The following is a 17,005-nucleotide window of genomic DNA, read 5'->3' as shown; positions in this document are numbered from 1 at the left end:
GTTCATCCAGAGCTGGGATTTAACCAGGAAAGTAAACTGGAAGAAACTGAGGTTTAAGACTGCTGAGAGCACTGTATTTCAAGGAGGATGAATTTAGTGATGGATCATGGAATCTAGGATAGACAAGGAAGGAACTGAATCCAAAACAAGGGTGATAAAATAGTGGGGGAAATGAGGTTAATGAATTAACTTTCAGTGGACAAGGGGTCCGGAAGATGGCGACCAGAGTGGAATGTCTGATAATGTATTAGCTCAGGCCCTCCTAGAAACAGACAGCAAGACGGGGCTCAACTTGCAAGAGTTTTATTGAGGGAACATCCGTGGAGGATAAAGGGAAGGAATCAGGAGCAGGGCGGGGCCTTCACACAAAAATGCGAGTCTGACACCTAGGAATGCAGGAGGGGTCTGGGCAAGAAGAGCCTTAGCCTGCATGCGGCGCGGTTCTAAGAAAGTTTCAGTCAGGCCGCTGAGAAGTCCCCGCGCCACAACTGCGCATTCGAGGAGTCCAGCGGCCTGCAAACACCCCGACTGCGCTCAGGCAAGGACTGGGAGAAGCACCCGCCTCAGTGCGGACCCAGCCGTGGATCCCCTGGGATAACAGTCTAGAACCGTGGGAGCAAGGCTGATTCCGAAGGAACGAAATGGTCACTGGGGATGAAGTTACAAGGAGGGGACTGGATGTTGTAGTTCAAGATTAACCAGTTACGCATCACACAACTCCAGATAGTGTGGGATCACCCAATAGTCACTGGGGTTTGTACACATTAAAACCATCTTCTGGCGGGGGTGGGGAGTGGGGTGGGGAGTGGGGTGGAGCACGTCAGCAGCTGGTTGATGATGGGATTTGAGTTGAAGACTAAACTGGGAGCGAGTCTTTGAAGAACTAATAATGAAAGAAACTGACTAGGAGCTTGATAAATGACGAGGAGGAGGCAAGGAGGATGGTATTGTCCAGCGGCAAGATTCTCAAAGAAGCCGGGATTCTGGCAGGCGGGACGAGGAAGGAGTGCTCTGCGAGCAGCAACGACTAGCAAGGAGGCCATCCTCCCCACCCGCCGGCCCTAAGGCACACGGTCCTCCTGAGGGGCTGCGTGGGAAAGAGTCCGGGGGAAGCGGGTTCCGGTAGAGCACGGGGTGAGGCGAGGCCTGCCAACAGCTGAGGGCCGCGAGCAGTCCCGAGCGCTCCGGCGGGGCGGAGAGGCGCGCCGCGGCGAGGCCCGAGGTGCTCGGGCCGTGCGGGGCGGCGCGGCGCTCAGGGCGGCGCGGGCTTCCCGAGGCCGCGGGCGGCGTGCTGGCGCTCCCGGGCGGCGCCGCCGCGGAGCTTGGCGCGGCAGCTGGCGGCGGCCTGGCGCGTGGTGACGGCGCCCGCGGGCGGGCAGCGGCTCCCCGGGGCGGCCGGGCGCAGGGCAGCGGCGCTGCGGGGCGACGGCTTCCCGAGGCTTCGGCCCGCACGGGCGGCAGCGGTCCCCAGGGAGAGAGACAAAGACACGCCGGTTAGAAGAGGACCAACGCCCCGGCGCCTCCCAGCTAACCGAGGAGCCGCAAACCCCGACGCAGCGCGATGCCATTTCCGCCCAACACGCTGTGTGTCACGTAGACACGGGATAAACGTGGACTGATCACAGGAAAGCAACACTCAACCGAAGTGTCATAAAACAGTTTTTAAGTAATTTAGTAAAACGTATCAAAACCCTTAACATTTTGAATACTCTGACTCAGATATTCTAGTTTTAGAATTTTCCCTTAAGGAATAATTATGCAAAATTTCCATACAGGGTCTTCAGTGCAGTATCTATGAAATAACAGGCAAAGAAAATGAAAAAAAAATTACAGAAAAACTGAGCATATCCTACACCCAACAATGTGTTCGGTAGATTAGTCTTTCTCTTATCGTTGATACTAACCTGCTAATAAATAATGCTAATCTAATCATATGAAAAGGTATACTAGATAGAACGAAAAGTCAGTTTCATCCCCATTTGTAGTGTGTGAGGATGTGTGTAAACTGATGTGTGTACATGTGTATACACACACAACACACCACGCATGTATAAAGTAACGGAGAGAAACACTCCAAAACTTTAAGTGGTTAACTTCAGGTGATGAGGCTGCAGGTTATCTTTATATATTTCCTAAACTGTATACAATAAGCATATTTTTATAATAAAAAACAACACAAATTAACTTAATAAAAGGAATTTTAGCACTTCCTTATGTACCCATTCCATTCTAACTTCCTAAATCAAATTTACGAAAACAATCATTTTATATGGCGTAGCAAAGCAGTGGACATCAAAAGATACTAAGAATGAATGAATGGTTCACAGAAGTAGTTTATCTTCCTCAAAAATTCTGAGTAAATCACAGTATTTCAGAGCAGTTTATACCTTAAACATCATGCAGTTAATTAAAACCACTGTCTTTTGTGAAGTTATACCTTATTTCACTCTATTAGGCATTTCTACCTCAGGGAGAAAAAAAAAAGCTTTCTGGGCTTCTAACAAATTCTAATAAACTTAACTTGTAATCTCCACAGACTTGGGAACACAAAGTTTGCTTTAAAAAAAATTATCATACTTTTGGAAAAAATGTTTTCGATAATACCAATGTTTTAACAGTGCATTCAATAATTTTCTCTTTAACTTTAAAGAACTTGGTAGGAGTAAAGCTAAAATATTACAATAAACTAGACTCTAAACTTTACATCTTGGTCTTCCAATCATAACAAATTTAAATTTTTAGCTCTTATTAATACCTAGGGAATCTGTTTTGCTACACTGTATCCCCCAAAAATGTATAAGGATGATAATAAAATTATACTAATATAACATAGGGATGGGATTCCAGGGCTTTGATATTAAACTGATAGAAAACCCATTAAAACATAAGTTTCAATGATATTTTAACCAAAGTGACCTCAGAGTTGTCAGACTGATTTTACTTAAAGATGAGTAAATCCAAGTTTAAGATGTTTATTGGAATGTCGCTTAAATAGATGATGACCTAATCAACCACACCAATCTGCAGGTTTCCTTCCCTCTGAAGGTACTGGATGAAATTATCATGTCTCAGAACATACCTTCAGTAAAAAATTATCAGAAATAAAATATACAAAAAAAAATCCTGTGAGACCAGAAGTTCATGTTAACCAATTGTTTGAAGAAGAAGGGTGTATGAGCTTTTTATAAAGTAGTATCTTTCCAAAACCCTTATTTGACACCAAGTGATTTAACATAATTCAGTACAAATAAGACAGAAAAGGATTTATTTTTGTTGCTATCATCCAACTTTCATTTGGTTTATCATCCATACAGCAATTTGAATTTAATTCAATATTTTTGAGTGCCTCTTATGTCAGACACTATAAGAACAAAAAAAGGTAACAAGCGATTCCTTCCTTTGAGAAGCTCTATCTAGAAAATTATCTTCAGATTATTCAGATAACTCCAACCCTGGGGCTAACCTGAATCCCTAAATCTCCCACAGTCCTGCCAAAACTTTTCTTCTCATATTCTTCAGATGAGCTTTCTAATTTCCTGTCATTCCTTTGCTCAAATTCATCCAGAGCATCCTATTGTCTCCACACTAGCTAAATTATTAATTTTTAACCTTAAAGGGGAGTCAAGTCTGAGATTCTGATTAAAGATACTGGCTTTGTCCTCCAGAAACATGCACAGAAGTGCATACACCATATACTTTATCTCACTGCACTGGAAGCTGATTTCCTGAACATAAGCAATATATAATAATAACACTTACAAAGGATTATGCCTCCCTCACATTATTATTTTCATGAGAGAAAAATGATGACTTACTGAAAGAAACTTTTAAGATTTTAACTGCTCAATAGTAAATCTCAGTGAGATTTGCCTTGAATTGAAATTATAATATGGTCTTTGACATAACAACACATGCATCATCTCTAATTATCAATTGTAACTTTTTTTCTCCATGGCAACAAGTACTGAAATCCTTGACTCATAAAGGTACATACAACCAAAGCAGTATTCCATAGAATGCTTTGTCATGTTAAGGTAGCCTGTGTACTAGAACACTAAATTACTCCAAGAATTTCAAGTCAAAGTCAAGTCACATTATTTCCTCCGCCTTCAAGTTCAATTAAGACCTGGAAAGGCAGCAAATTTCTTTCTGTCTAGTAGAGAAAACCATCATATTCTGCCCCTATTTCTTGGCAATACCTCTTGGAAAGGTGGTGACAGCTGCTGATACGGAAAGTAACAAGGCAAAATGACATGTGGCTATCCCTTCCTCATAAAAGCAGGAAAACCATGATGTGTGCCTGACATCACAGGTGTACATCTGCCCTCAGAATGCTTTCATTTTTCCCTGCCATCTGAATAATTATTAGAGACAGAGGGAGAGGTATTACTTTGAAGATGCTGACAGCCTTTCCAGTTTCCAAAGAGTCCTAAAATGAAATTCTTCATCGGAGACATCAGAGAGCACATGAAAACATGAAGCCTGATGCACTGAGAGACATCAATAGTTTCATCCAGCTGCATGATGAACACATATGGCGTAGTGCCCATTTTTTCCCAAATCTGGAATGAATGATACCATTTGCCAAGCACTGCCTCAGTTCTCTTTCATGGAACATAATTAAGGAACTTTGCGCCAAACAACTGGACTCTCCACTCCCCTAATAAAACACGACTGGTTCCCACCTCTATGCTTTTGTTCTTGGTATTCCACCCATCAAAAAATGTTTTCTCCCTCCTCTCATGTATTTCAATGCTGTCCATCCCTCAAGACCCAGACCAAAGCTATTCTAGTGAGCTTTCCCTGATTACTGCAGTCTGAAATGATCTATCCTTTTTTTATGAACTCCCACAATGTATGCTATCTATGACTGTTCTCAAAGTGTGGTTATGAGACCACCAGTTCCAAAAATGCACCATAATCTGTATTTTTACAAACACCAGAAAGAGCTGTGGCAATTTCTCCACCGTTTTCCTAAACTATTTTGCCATTCTTAAAAGAATAACTTACCCCCAGGTAGATGGAGAGGGGAAGGCTGGCAACAATGCTTACTGTTGCCAGGGTGACAGATTGACTTATCTCAATTATTCCTTTCTGTACTCATTTTCACACAAAGTTTGACTTGTCAAGCGTGTATCTGCCAGATCACTAATGTCATTGTTGACTGCTGAATTTACCATCATCATACCTCCACGCCATGATTGAATGATTGTTCAATCATTGCCTCCCAATTCCATGGCCATCCTATTATTCTAAGGATTCAGATGTTGCAACCATTTTCAAAATAAAAATGAAGGTAAGCTGATTAGATAGAAAGGTCTACAACTGACATCATCTACTCAAACAGGATATAAAATCATCTACATTCTACAGCTGAGCAGTAACTTGAAGATTATCTCTTCCAACAGATTCACATTATAGATGGGGGAAATGTGGAGAATGGGGTAGTTTGGAACAAGAAACTGAAATTTTTAAAGTATCAAAATCTCAACAAAATGGTAGCAAAACTGTGCAGAGCCAAAAGGGATTGTCCTAATTGGCTCATGGATTCAACACCTAATGATAAAGGCAACTAAGGAGTTAAAAGAATAAGGAATTAAACAATGGAAATAACTCAAAACGTAAAAGATTATATTGATCAACCATCTAAAGAAATGGCCCAAAAGACGGTCTTTGACACAAAGTGACCAAAATTTAACACGTTACATTTATTAATATAGTTATAATTTATTTACTACATGCCAGGCATTGGGCTAAGTGTTTTACCTACATTAGAGCAATTTTGTTATACTCTAAAATAGGGGGGAAATGTGCTAAAGGAAACAGTATATAGTAACTGTAAGAAAAGAAATCAAGAAAGCAAGAGCTGGCCATCTGTCTGTATTCTGGTCTAGTACAAAGGATGCTCTGAAAATTGATGAGTATCTGGTCTGAACAGCAAGTAAATTCCTTTGGGAAAGGTGAAGGTATCATACTAACAGAGCTTCCTGACACTAGTCACCAAGAGCTGATTCAATGCTCATGAAGAATTTAGTTTTCCATATAGAGTTGCCTACTTGAAGAAAATACACTGAATCATAAACATGAGAAGCCAAGGGGCCCAAAACATCTCATTACACATTGAAAAACTAGCATGTGGTATCTGTCCATCAGTATCTACGAGGCTGGCTACAGTGATACAGTCCTCAAGCACCCAGCCTCCTTGCTGATGAACTAATAATGGGCCTAGATGAACCAACAGGGCCAGCCTTAGAAAGCAGTGGACATGTCAAAGTCACTTGTGACGCCTAGCAGTGAGTCTAAACCGCCCTGTCTTGCTGTTCCCCATCTTCAAACTACAAAGCTATGTAATTTCAAACACATGCATGCAAGAAAGAATCATTTAATTTGAAACGGGAATAACGGACAAAGGGGGAACAAAATAGTGTTGTTTCTCCATGTTCTAAAGCACTACCTTGTGCGTTTAGAGCTTAGTTTTTACAGCAGAGAAGGCTGAAAATTCGTTTTTTTTTTTTAATGGCACCAATAAATATTTGTTTCATTCATTAAAAGAATTTTTAACCTAAGCAAAAAAGAAAAAGTTCAAGTAGAACTTGGACATATAAACTTTTATCAAAGAATAAATATCAAAACATTTGTCATGTCCACAAATACATACAATTTGCAGTTAACTTAGGGGCTTTGTTTCTGTTTGGAGTGTTTTGTTTGTTGGTTTTTATTTTCTGATGACATTTCCATAGGAGAGAGATCTATATAGATACAGCAAAGTCCTAACATGAATCACAATTAGTTCACAATGTCACATCAACAATTCCAAAGTCAGAAAGCAGTAAGAATCATTAGGACCCTGTGACCAGTGCAGAGGGAAACACACAAAAGTTGCACTAACGCCGTGAACCTCAAGGATACAACCTTACTTCTTCTACTACCAAATTTTAACTACTGTGATATCATTATTAAAATATACTTTTAGTCTGATTAACTTTTTTCTAATCAATAATGGAGTTATAATTAATACTATTTTCAAACAGAATTACTCAGTAAATAATACATGGAGAAGTACTGCCATCTTTAGGGAGAATGCAGGATTACTGACTAATTACCTAAAGTAAAATTCAAACATAAGTTCTTGACCTCAGTGAATCCTATCGTGGACATTTGGCATGGGACACATTTTTTTTTAATAGATTTGTCTTTTGCAATAGTTTGGTCCAAAAGGTCTAAAATCCAACAATTATAAGAGGCCCATTAATCTCTGAAAAATAAAGCAATAATTGCACTGACAGGTAAGTTAGCCAAAATAAATCCTAAATGATCAAAATTAAGGGTATATTTTTATACAGAGGACAATGAGTCAACTCAAGAAGATTAAAATATACAGTCATAGACTGTTTTGAGAAACGGATGAAAAATTATTTGTTATTTGCATATGAGGCTGGAGATTTTTAAATTTATAAAATAAACATCTGTGGTTTAATATTTATAATATCACTGCTTATCACTAGCACTGAGATTTTAAACTGTTTTGTACATAACATACAGGTTTTTATACAAGTTTAAAAGCAAATGATGTCCTTGAAAATTTCACCTGCCATTTCTTTCTCAAATAGAAAATATCCCAATCAGCTATTTTTCATAACTAGCAATAATAATTATAGATATTTTACTCATTATTTTTTACCTCAACACTTATCATGAAATAAATCAATGACCATGATCTCTTTTTGAAAGAAATGTGAAATACATTATGTTACGCACGAGGTACTCAATATGCTAGATACAAAGAACAATTTGTCTGTTCACATTAACAAAAACTGGTTATCTAAATGATAACCAATACAGTTTAAAAAAATGGAAAGTTCATGGGCCAAGGGATAAAAATATCTGGGTTCCACAATTTTCAGACATATTGTTTAAAAAATTAAAAAAAAAACAACGAAGGTACAGCAAAGTGCACACAGTATGCTACCATTTGCATGAAGCAGAATATATACATTTACATGGTTATATATACATAAAACATCTCTTGAAAGCCCAAGAAACTGGTAACTTCTTGACCCTGGGGAAGAGAATAAGAGAACCGAGAGATGGGGTTGGAAGAAAACTTACCTTTCACAGTACATCTTTTTGTACTGTTTAATTTTTTTAAACACGTACATGTTATTACCTACTAAAATAATCTTTAGGAGATAGCTGGTCTCTATTCCTGACTTCTTCATTAGCTGCATGTGTGATCTTCTACAATCACTTACCTCAATTTTCTCCATTTTAAAATGAGGTTTTACTAAATCTCGAGAGTTCCCATCTATAATTCAACAGAATTTTGGCTCAAAAGGAGGTACATACAAAATGTATATACCAGGTGGCTAAATAAAATGGCTATAAAGCTTACTTTGCAGTGACTTACATACATGATATGATAATTATTTCAGCTCTGCCTGCCCCATTCCTATCAGGCTATAAAAGCAGCACAGTAAGCAACAGAGTTTGGGAAGAAATTTTGTATTTGTGAACTAGACTATGTTTCTCTTCTTTCTTTTTATTCTATATCAAAAATTAAAATCTGGTTAGTCCTTTTTTATATATATTCAAACTATTAAGATAAAGACTCTCAAAACATATTTTGATAAATAAACAAATATTAAAAGTAATTATAAAGAGGTAGAATTTGGTGGGTAGAGTTTAAAAATGGATCCAGAGACAGGAAGAAAAGCTGAAAAATCACAACTATATTCCCATAAAATTAGCCCAAGAATTTCCTAAAAATCATCCATAATCGTCATAAACATAAAAGATATTGGCAGACCCAGGGTAGCCAAGAATAGAGCAATAGAAGGTTTAGACCAGTAAAAGTAGGACATGAAGAGGACACTGAAAAGAAACTAACCAAAACTGACTGACACCTGAAGAAGAGAATAGGGCAGGCCTGATGATCCACCCATTCAGAACCCTACATGCTGCAGAGCAAAACTGTTAGTCTTGACTCTCAGAGGGCTTAGAGTCTACTCATGGGGACACTGTAATTAAATAACAATGCAGTAATAACACAAAGGATCAAAGTGAAAAATAAACAGCAAATGTTATGAATTCATCAGAGCAAGAAGTCACCATGGCTTGGGGCCCCAAGAATAGATTCATAGAAGAAACAGGACTTTAAACCTGTGTGTTAAGCAAAATGATGTTGGTAGCAAGGACAAAGTAAAGTCAGCAAGGGGAGTCAGTTCTGGTAGTAGGATGATAAATTTAGTTTTAGTCATAGTTTGACTTTTAAATAGCAACTTGGCAAAAAAAATGTTAGAAACTATTTTTCATATATTGGGTTGCCAAATTTTCTTGGTAGAATGCTATACAGGAGTGATGACAGGCTAGAGATACGTCAAAAGTGACTGAATAGGATACAAAATTAATATGCATCTAGATACAACTTTCAATAGGGCAGGGCTCTGGTCATACTTATACAGGACATTTGGCAACCCTCTTCCAGTATTTTCTTGCAAATGCCTAGTATTATTTCCTATCACAAACTTCATTCTTGGGAGTCAGCTCCACCCAAAATACATAAAACCAGGGAATCAAGAGGTGCTGGTTTTACTTTTCCATTGATTAAGACTGTGAATTGGGTCTGGTTGATGAAACACAGTACTGTGCGTTTTACTACAAGAAAAAATATCAAAACAAAACAAAAACTATCTTCTCTCTCAGTGATCTAGTAATCTTATAAAGCTAAATCTTATAAAGCTAATATAGAACCACATAATAACTTTGGGCAAAATATGCGATATGAATTCAAGGTATTATAGAGAGAGTGTGTGTGTGGGGGGGGTGTTGTTACTGGCAAAATACTGATAAATCTCGTAAGAAACTTCTAAACAAAATTTCTCTCTCAAACACTGGCATAGAACAAGAAACAATATCAACAAATATTTTTAAAAAGGTTATTAAACAAATGAAGTTTTTAATGTAGAAAATATAAATTCTAAAATTCTATTCTATTGTTCATTTTTGTTACAATCCTTCAAACAGCTAAATACACATATTACTCTTTTTTTTTAGTAATCTCTTACTAATTTACTAAGGTGAGAATGAGTATATAGAGGCTTACTAGAGGGAAAAAAAATCAATGTTTAGGAACAAATTTATTTAAAATAAAAAGGAAGACTGGAAACAAGTATTAGTTAAAAGTTTATGATCTAAAATAATTCTGTGCTATAGTAATGTGCCTTGTGTTATCCTGACATGGCTACGGGCTTATGCTGATGCCTATGGTTGATTAAAGTTCGAATAACAAGAAAAATAAACCATTTTCAAAGCATTAGAACAGCAAATTTTAAAGGTTTCTTTTTCTCATTTTACTATAGATTTTGAAATTATATTAAAATGTTGTTTTATTATAGTTATCCTCTTCTAGTTCAAGTCTGTCAGCATTTCTATGATTGACTTCAGTTTTAAAGGTCATATGACTCATCCATAAAATTTGCTCTATTGAAACCTAACACACAGTGGTAATTCTTCCCTTTAAAGGCAGATTTTGAAAGTTAATCAAAAGCTGGATAGCTCAAATGGCATACAGACCTATGCTTTCAGTATTAAGTCACTGGTTTTGATCCCAAGCAGGGCTGATTTCTTAAAAGTCATTCTGCATACTGTCCTAAAAGTACTCATTGGCCTAGATAGGGTAAATAGGCTGCTTCATTTCAGTTCTGAGGGAACAAAAATCCCCACTTAAACTCTAGTGGTTATCTAGATGGTAAGATCTAAAGTTTTATTTATTGTCAGGTTCTCCCTTCACAAAGGAGGTAAAAAGAAAGAGAGAGAAACCTTCGAGGGCCCTCCAGGAACATACATGACAGTGAAGTATCTAGTTTTCATTAATGGTTATTTTAAATATTCACCAGTCCAAAGAGTGCATCCTAGAAAAGTAAAATTACTACAATTTATTTCAATCATCTGTTCAATGTTTAATGGCATACTTTTCCCCTTGGAATCTGGCTATGGATACTAAATCACTGAAGTTTATCATATGGATTATGTCAGATTCTATTAGTTTATCCAGATGGTTTTCTCTTAGTTTTCAGAGACAGTTTCTGCCTTAGTCAGAGGCATAGGGACTAAGTGACAACTCCTGGACAGACAGACCCAAGCTATGGGACTCAACAAACACATTTTGTTCAGTCCAAGAACACTAATAATAGCTTATTTTAAAAAATAAGATAGTTTCTTTTTAAAGAAACAATCTTTTAAAAATAGGTCTTACAGATTTTTGAAAAAGCCTTCTAAATACAATATATAGATTAGTTCACATTGCCTAATGCTATTATAATTTAATTATCCAGCACTTGTTAGAATGGTATCAAATACACGTTATAGTATAGACGCCATATGTGGGGGGGTAGGGGTGGCGGTGGGGAAAAGACAGAGAACCAGTGCGCTAACCAAACATCATTTCCCAAAAGAAAAACTGAAATAGGAAGGCACTGATCTAAATTATACAATAAACAATAAACTAAGAGAATGTGAGAATTAGTATGATATATTGATTCTATTTATTCTTTCCGGTAACCTCTTTGAAACCTATGGCTTCAACAACCACACGTACATGGATGACTCCTAAATCTTGAGTCCCCGGGCAATCTCTCCTGACCTCTAGTCTGTATCTCCTACTCACACTAAGCATCTCCAGTTAGATGGCCCACAAGCACCTCACACTCAACACGTTTGTAGACTTTAATCCAACGCTTCCCCCAGGAAAGGTGTTCCCCCTCCCGTGTTCCATATCCTGAAAAATGGTACCATCCACCTGCCTAGCCAGAAAGCCCAAACCTGGGAATCATACTAGACTGTCTTCATCTCTGCTGTCTGGGAAATTCCACTTCTGAGATAATTATAGTATCTGTATCCATCTCCATAGTCTCAGTGCCATTATCTAAATTGAGGCCCTGATCACTTTTTACTTAAATTTCTGAAACTGGCTTCTATTTGATTTCTCCACCACAAATCTTACCCTTATCCCATCTCCAATTCAGTCTCCTCAGTGCTATCAGATGCCCCTGGCTTAAAATCCTTCCACAACTACCCCTAATTTTGGAAATATGATTCTAACTACTCACTTGGTATATAAGATCTTTCTTGCTTTGGTCGTATTCCTTTCTTTAGTCTCCATGTGTTCTCATGTCCTCTCTATCTACATGGAAAGTTTTTCTACCTAGCTAACTCTTAAAACTTAACTTTCAAATGATGAATCAATTATGGAAAGCCTTCACCGACCACTAAGTGTGCCTTAATATTCCACTTCAGTGTATCTTTATAATGTATTCTTCTTCCTCAGCACTTGAGAGAAGAAACTGTATTTCTTATCTCTATAACCCTAGGACCTAACTCGGTGCCTCGCACAAAGCAGGAGCTCAGTATGTCTACAGAATGGATGAAGCAAGTCAACCTAAGACAATGAAATCTGAAGAAGACTTACGAAATTCTGACTTTTGATACCTGAGCAGGCTGCACGGGGAGGGGAAGTTTAATTTGCTTATTATTATCATCTGTCTCTAGATAATATTTAATTTTTTTTCATTTTCCATTCAATAAAAGTTTGCTAAATTAAAATCTTTAATCTTTAAAAGGCAAATAAATACCTCATTTCAAACACAACTAGTCCCACAAACAATAAACACTTTAATTAACACGATATAAAGGCCTGCATCACTCAAGAGGCTAAAAAGGAATCTGGGTTAACTCAACTTTGCAAATACCTGTTTGCCTGCATGCCTAGGACACTACCTATGCATTAATAACAGGTAAATCTAGCTGCCACCATCTACAGCCCCCAAATCAACTGTAGTCATATCAGTATTAGTTAAGTATGGGGTAATATAATTGTTGACTCCCATTCTCAGGGAAATAAATGCAAATGGCAGAAGGGAGAAGCCCATTACTATTTCACAAAGGCTAGAAGTACTGACCAAGGTCCATGAAAATGCAGGCAGATTCTAGGACCCTGTAACTTTTCTGCTTTTACTATCTCCTGTTTTCCTATACTAATAAGCTAGCTATAATCCATCCACTCATTCGACAAATGTTTTTTAAGGATTACTATGTCCTAAACATTGTGCTAGGCACAGAGTCTACATAACTCTCTCCAGTCTCTCACATAAACCTCTCCCGTGGGAAGAAAGACATTAAACAAATCAATGCACAAAGATAAACATAACTAAAAACTGTACTGGATGACAACAGGGAAAGGAACATGAAACAGAACCACAAGAGAGACTACTTTAGATTGTCTCTATTTAGAAGTGACATTTAAGCTAAGACCTGACAATGAGTAACTCAGTCAAGCAATGAACATACATTAACAACAGATCTGTATTTTAGGAAAGCAGTGTGACAGCAGCATGGAAGACAGATCAGACAGGTGGTCAATTTAGAGACTACTGCAGTAGTGTAGGTAAGAGATAAGAGTCCAAACTAAACTACTAAAGGTGGAGATGGCAAAGAAGAGACAGATGTGAAAAACATTCAAAGGCAGGATGGGCAGGCACTGTCACTAACCAGGTAAAGAGTCTAAGAGAGAGAAAGAGTCAGGGTATTTCTTAGGATTCTAATTAGCCCAGGTAACCAGGAAGGTAGGAATGTGAATCATTGAAACCGGTAACACATAAAGTAGGAGCAAGTTTAAAGGGAAGACAGTAAGTTTGATTTACTGAGTTTCTGTTCCTTTAAGATATGGAGAAACATCCATGTGAAGATACCTGACATGTAACTTTGAAAACAAATGGTCTTATAATTAGAACAGCCAGACTAAAAAATAAGTCTGGGGTCATCTTCACAGAAGATGGAGGAAGATCAGAGTTCACAGGAGCATCAGTTTGATAAATATTTATCAATATCCACCATGTTCCAGGTACTATGCTAGGTGTTAGGGGTATAAAGAAAAGACAGGAGTCCTACACCTAAGATGCTTATAGCCTAGGGGAGAGACACAACTAGATAATTTCAATAGAACTCTGATCCTTCCTCTCTTGCCACTGGCTTTTATTTTGTTACTAGGCCTTTAAATGTGAATCAGAGTTTCCTTACTTTTTCTTCTTTTATACTCTGTCACATTCCTCCATTCTTAAAGCATCACTTACTACTTCTGTTATTGAATGCTTACTGTGTGCCAGGAACTATCCTAGGCCCTGGGGAAGTAATGGTGACCAAGGCACAGGTCTCCTAAGAGCTTAACGGAGGAGGGAGACAATGAAACAGACAATTACAGTACAGTGAAACAGTGCTAGGCCAGAGTAGCATGAGAGCACATGGACGTCTGACAGTGAAAGGAAGGCGCAACAGATGGCAGTAACTAGACTGAAGGTAGTCTGGAAGGGAAGTTCACTTTCTGGCTGAAAGGAATTTGAGCATGTTTGTAGGTTGAGAGTGAGAAGTTGGTACAGAGGGAGACAGAGATGGGGAGAGGGAAGGAAAGGAGGATTGCTGGAGGAAGGTCCGAGAAAGATTAACAAGGGTAGAAGTATTGGACTTGGGGAAAAAAAAAAAAGAACATTTCTTCATTCAAAGAACCAAAGAAGGAAGAGAATATAATTGTGATGCAGAAGAGGAGCATAAAGAAATCTCCTCTGCGTTTTGCTATGATATAGGCAAGGTTGCCTCCTATCAAGGAAACAAAACAGGACTGGAGGCTTTGAGGACAGTGCAAAAGTTCTGAAGTAGCAATGCGAGAATGGGTAAATAAAATAACTAACTAATTCTAATTCCTATGACTTGCGAGTGGAATCAAAGTGAAGTGTGAGCTGCATTTCACAGAATTCAATAGGCATGAATTAAACAAAGGTAAATCTTAAAAAAAGAATTACCAAAATATCATTAAATGTACACCCACATAGTGTGTAACTGATTATGGATTATTTATCAGAGTATGCAGTCAATACAGCACTCCCGTAAGTTTGAATTTGTCACCACTACTTAGTAACAACAGCAGCAGCTAGGCGGCACAAACAAAAAGTCAAGAAACAGAAGCCGGCAGAAACAGAAACAGAGGAACTCACAGACAGAGAAGCTATATAGGTCAGAAGATGAGGTAATGAGAAAGCTTAAAGGCAAAGACATATTGTGTACTAATGATAAGCCTGAAGATAACTGATGTAATGTCCTTCCTTTCCTTCCTTCCTTCCTTCATCAGTCCCTCAGCACCTGTTATATGCCAGGCATCCTGTGAAACATTAGTGATACAAAGAGAAGACCTAATTCTTGCTTATAAACTCAGAATATATTCTTGTACCCATAGCCTAGTGTTACAAAAAGTCATAATAAAACTGAAAGCTGTTCTGAGTTTTGCTACTCAAAATTATTCATTGTTCTAAAACATTAATCACAAAGAAGCAAAATTGTATCAAAAAGTTCAACATATTCTTGAACAATCAGCAAAAGGTACTGCCAAAAATGGCAGCAGATTAAAGACCCATAAAGTAGTATGTTCTAACTTAATAAACTGCTGTCTATCTTGGCCTTATCACAGATGTTATGTCTGACTTTTCCTTAAACGGTTGGATTAATACCAACAAAAAGGCAACAGACATCAAATGGCAAAGCAAGATAACCAGAAACTATTTGGCAAGTGCCAGAAAGTATTTTGGCAGCAAACTGATAGCAATTTTAACGATCACTGTAACAGTATTAATACATACTTACTGAGCTCTTGAGCCAGGCATTGTTCTAAGTATATTACATACAATATACCATTAAACTTTTATAAATTCCCACAGCAAACCTACCTATAAAGTAGTTTCTTATATTATCATTTTACAGATAAGAAAACTGAAGCTGAGGAAAACTAAGTAACCTGCCCAAACTACACAATTAGTAAGTAAAGGAGCCAGGACTGGAACTCAGGTATGCATGACTCTTAAAAATTCATGCTTTAACTACAGTGTGATTCTGTTTTCCAGACAAATGGAATAGTGCCAGACACATGATGAACACTCAGTAGTGCCTGTCACCAAAGGAATGAATGAGAGGATATAAAGCAGCTACTGCAGAGTAAGCCCAAATGTGGGAAATACAAGTTGAAGAGCAAAAGTGATACTCTAAGGATTCACTATATCACCAACTCAAATTGTGCAGCAAAATTGTGGGTGTCTAGAAAATAGCAGTGACTGACAGAATGGCCTAAGATGCTGTTACAGGAACGGTAATGGCTCTTTTTGAGTGAAAACTTCAGGATGGCTTTGAATCTGCAAAGCCAAAGATGGTCACAGCCACCAGGCAGTTCAGAGAAGGAACTGCAGGCGCTGATTAGAGAACTGTTTCCCACTTATTCTCAGTATGGAAAGGACTGTTGGTGCTGTATTTACGTAATAGTCAAGCCCACAGGTTACCTTTAATTCTATCACCTTTAAAATGGAAGAATATCACGTGCACTGGAAAGATGATCACATTCTAGAACTATCCAGATTCCTCTTTGAAAGACTGGCACAAAAAGATTTTTTACCAGGTCCAGGGCCATGTTTTATGCCACTGACTCTGCCACCATGATCACCAACAACAGGACCAACAGAGAGCACTTGTCCCAGAACAGCCAACCTCTGAGGAGCAACCTATGGCCAGCAACCTACAAAGATGCCTAGCATGGGAGATTTGCCCGACAGACAACATACCAAACTGAACCAATCAGATTTTGTCTGACAGAAGTCTGAATTCAAGTTATATGGAGAGGGAAAGTAGCTGAAAGACAAGAAGTCAAGTAGGGGAAGTAATAAGGCAGTTACATAACCACACTAAGAAATCAAATGAGGTCTTTTTTTTTTTTTAAAGTAAAAGCAGAGTCTCAGAAGGGACAACAGCAGCAGAGAAACAATACTGCTGCTGCTAAGAGGGCAACACCCAGTCACCAGAGTTGCATTAATTTTTCCACTTTAATACCTAGTTAAAATCTACACAGTGAAGCCAGTTTGTACAATTACTCCTAGATTCCCTTAAGGCCTGGCCACTTCTTTCTCTCTTATTTCTCCAC

The 17,005-nt window shown here is 38.1% G+C and overlaps 1 protein-coding gene across 2 annotated transcripts in view; it reads right to left on the bottom strand.

Annotated features, from left to right (window-relative positions):
* Nucleotides 1-287: 287 nt before the first annotated feature.
* The window catches only part of ZNF800 (zinc finger protein 800), a 43,271-nt gene continuing 26,553 nt past the window's right edge, over nucleotides 288-17,005 (bottom strand). For both annotated transcript variants that reach the window (XM_072964556.1, XM_072964557.1), the window contains exon 6: nucleotides 288-1,439. In XM_072964556.1, the coding sequence (XP_072820657.1) occupies nucleotides 1,253-1,439 (187 nt within the window). In that variant the 3' untranslated portion in view covers nucleotides 288-1,252. The remainder of the gene's footprint in view (nucleotides 1,440-17,005) is intronic.

This window comes from Vicugna pacos, chromosome 7, assembly GCF_048564905.1.
Source record: "Vicugna pacos chromosome 7, VicPac4, whole genome shotgun sequence".
NCBI lineage: Eukaryota > Metazoa > Chordata > Mammalia > Artiodactyla > Camelidae > Vicugna > Vicugna pacos.
This window is presented reverse-complemented; position numbering and strand designations above follow the sequence as displayed.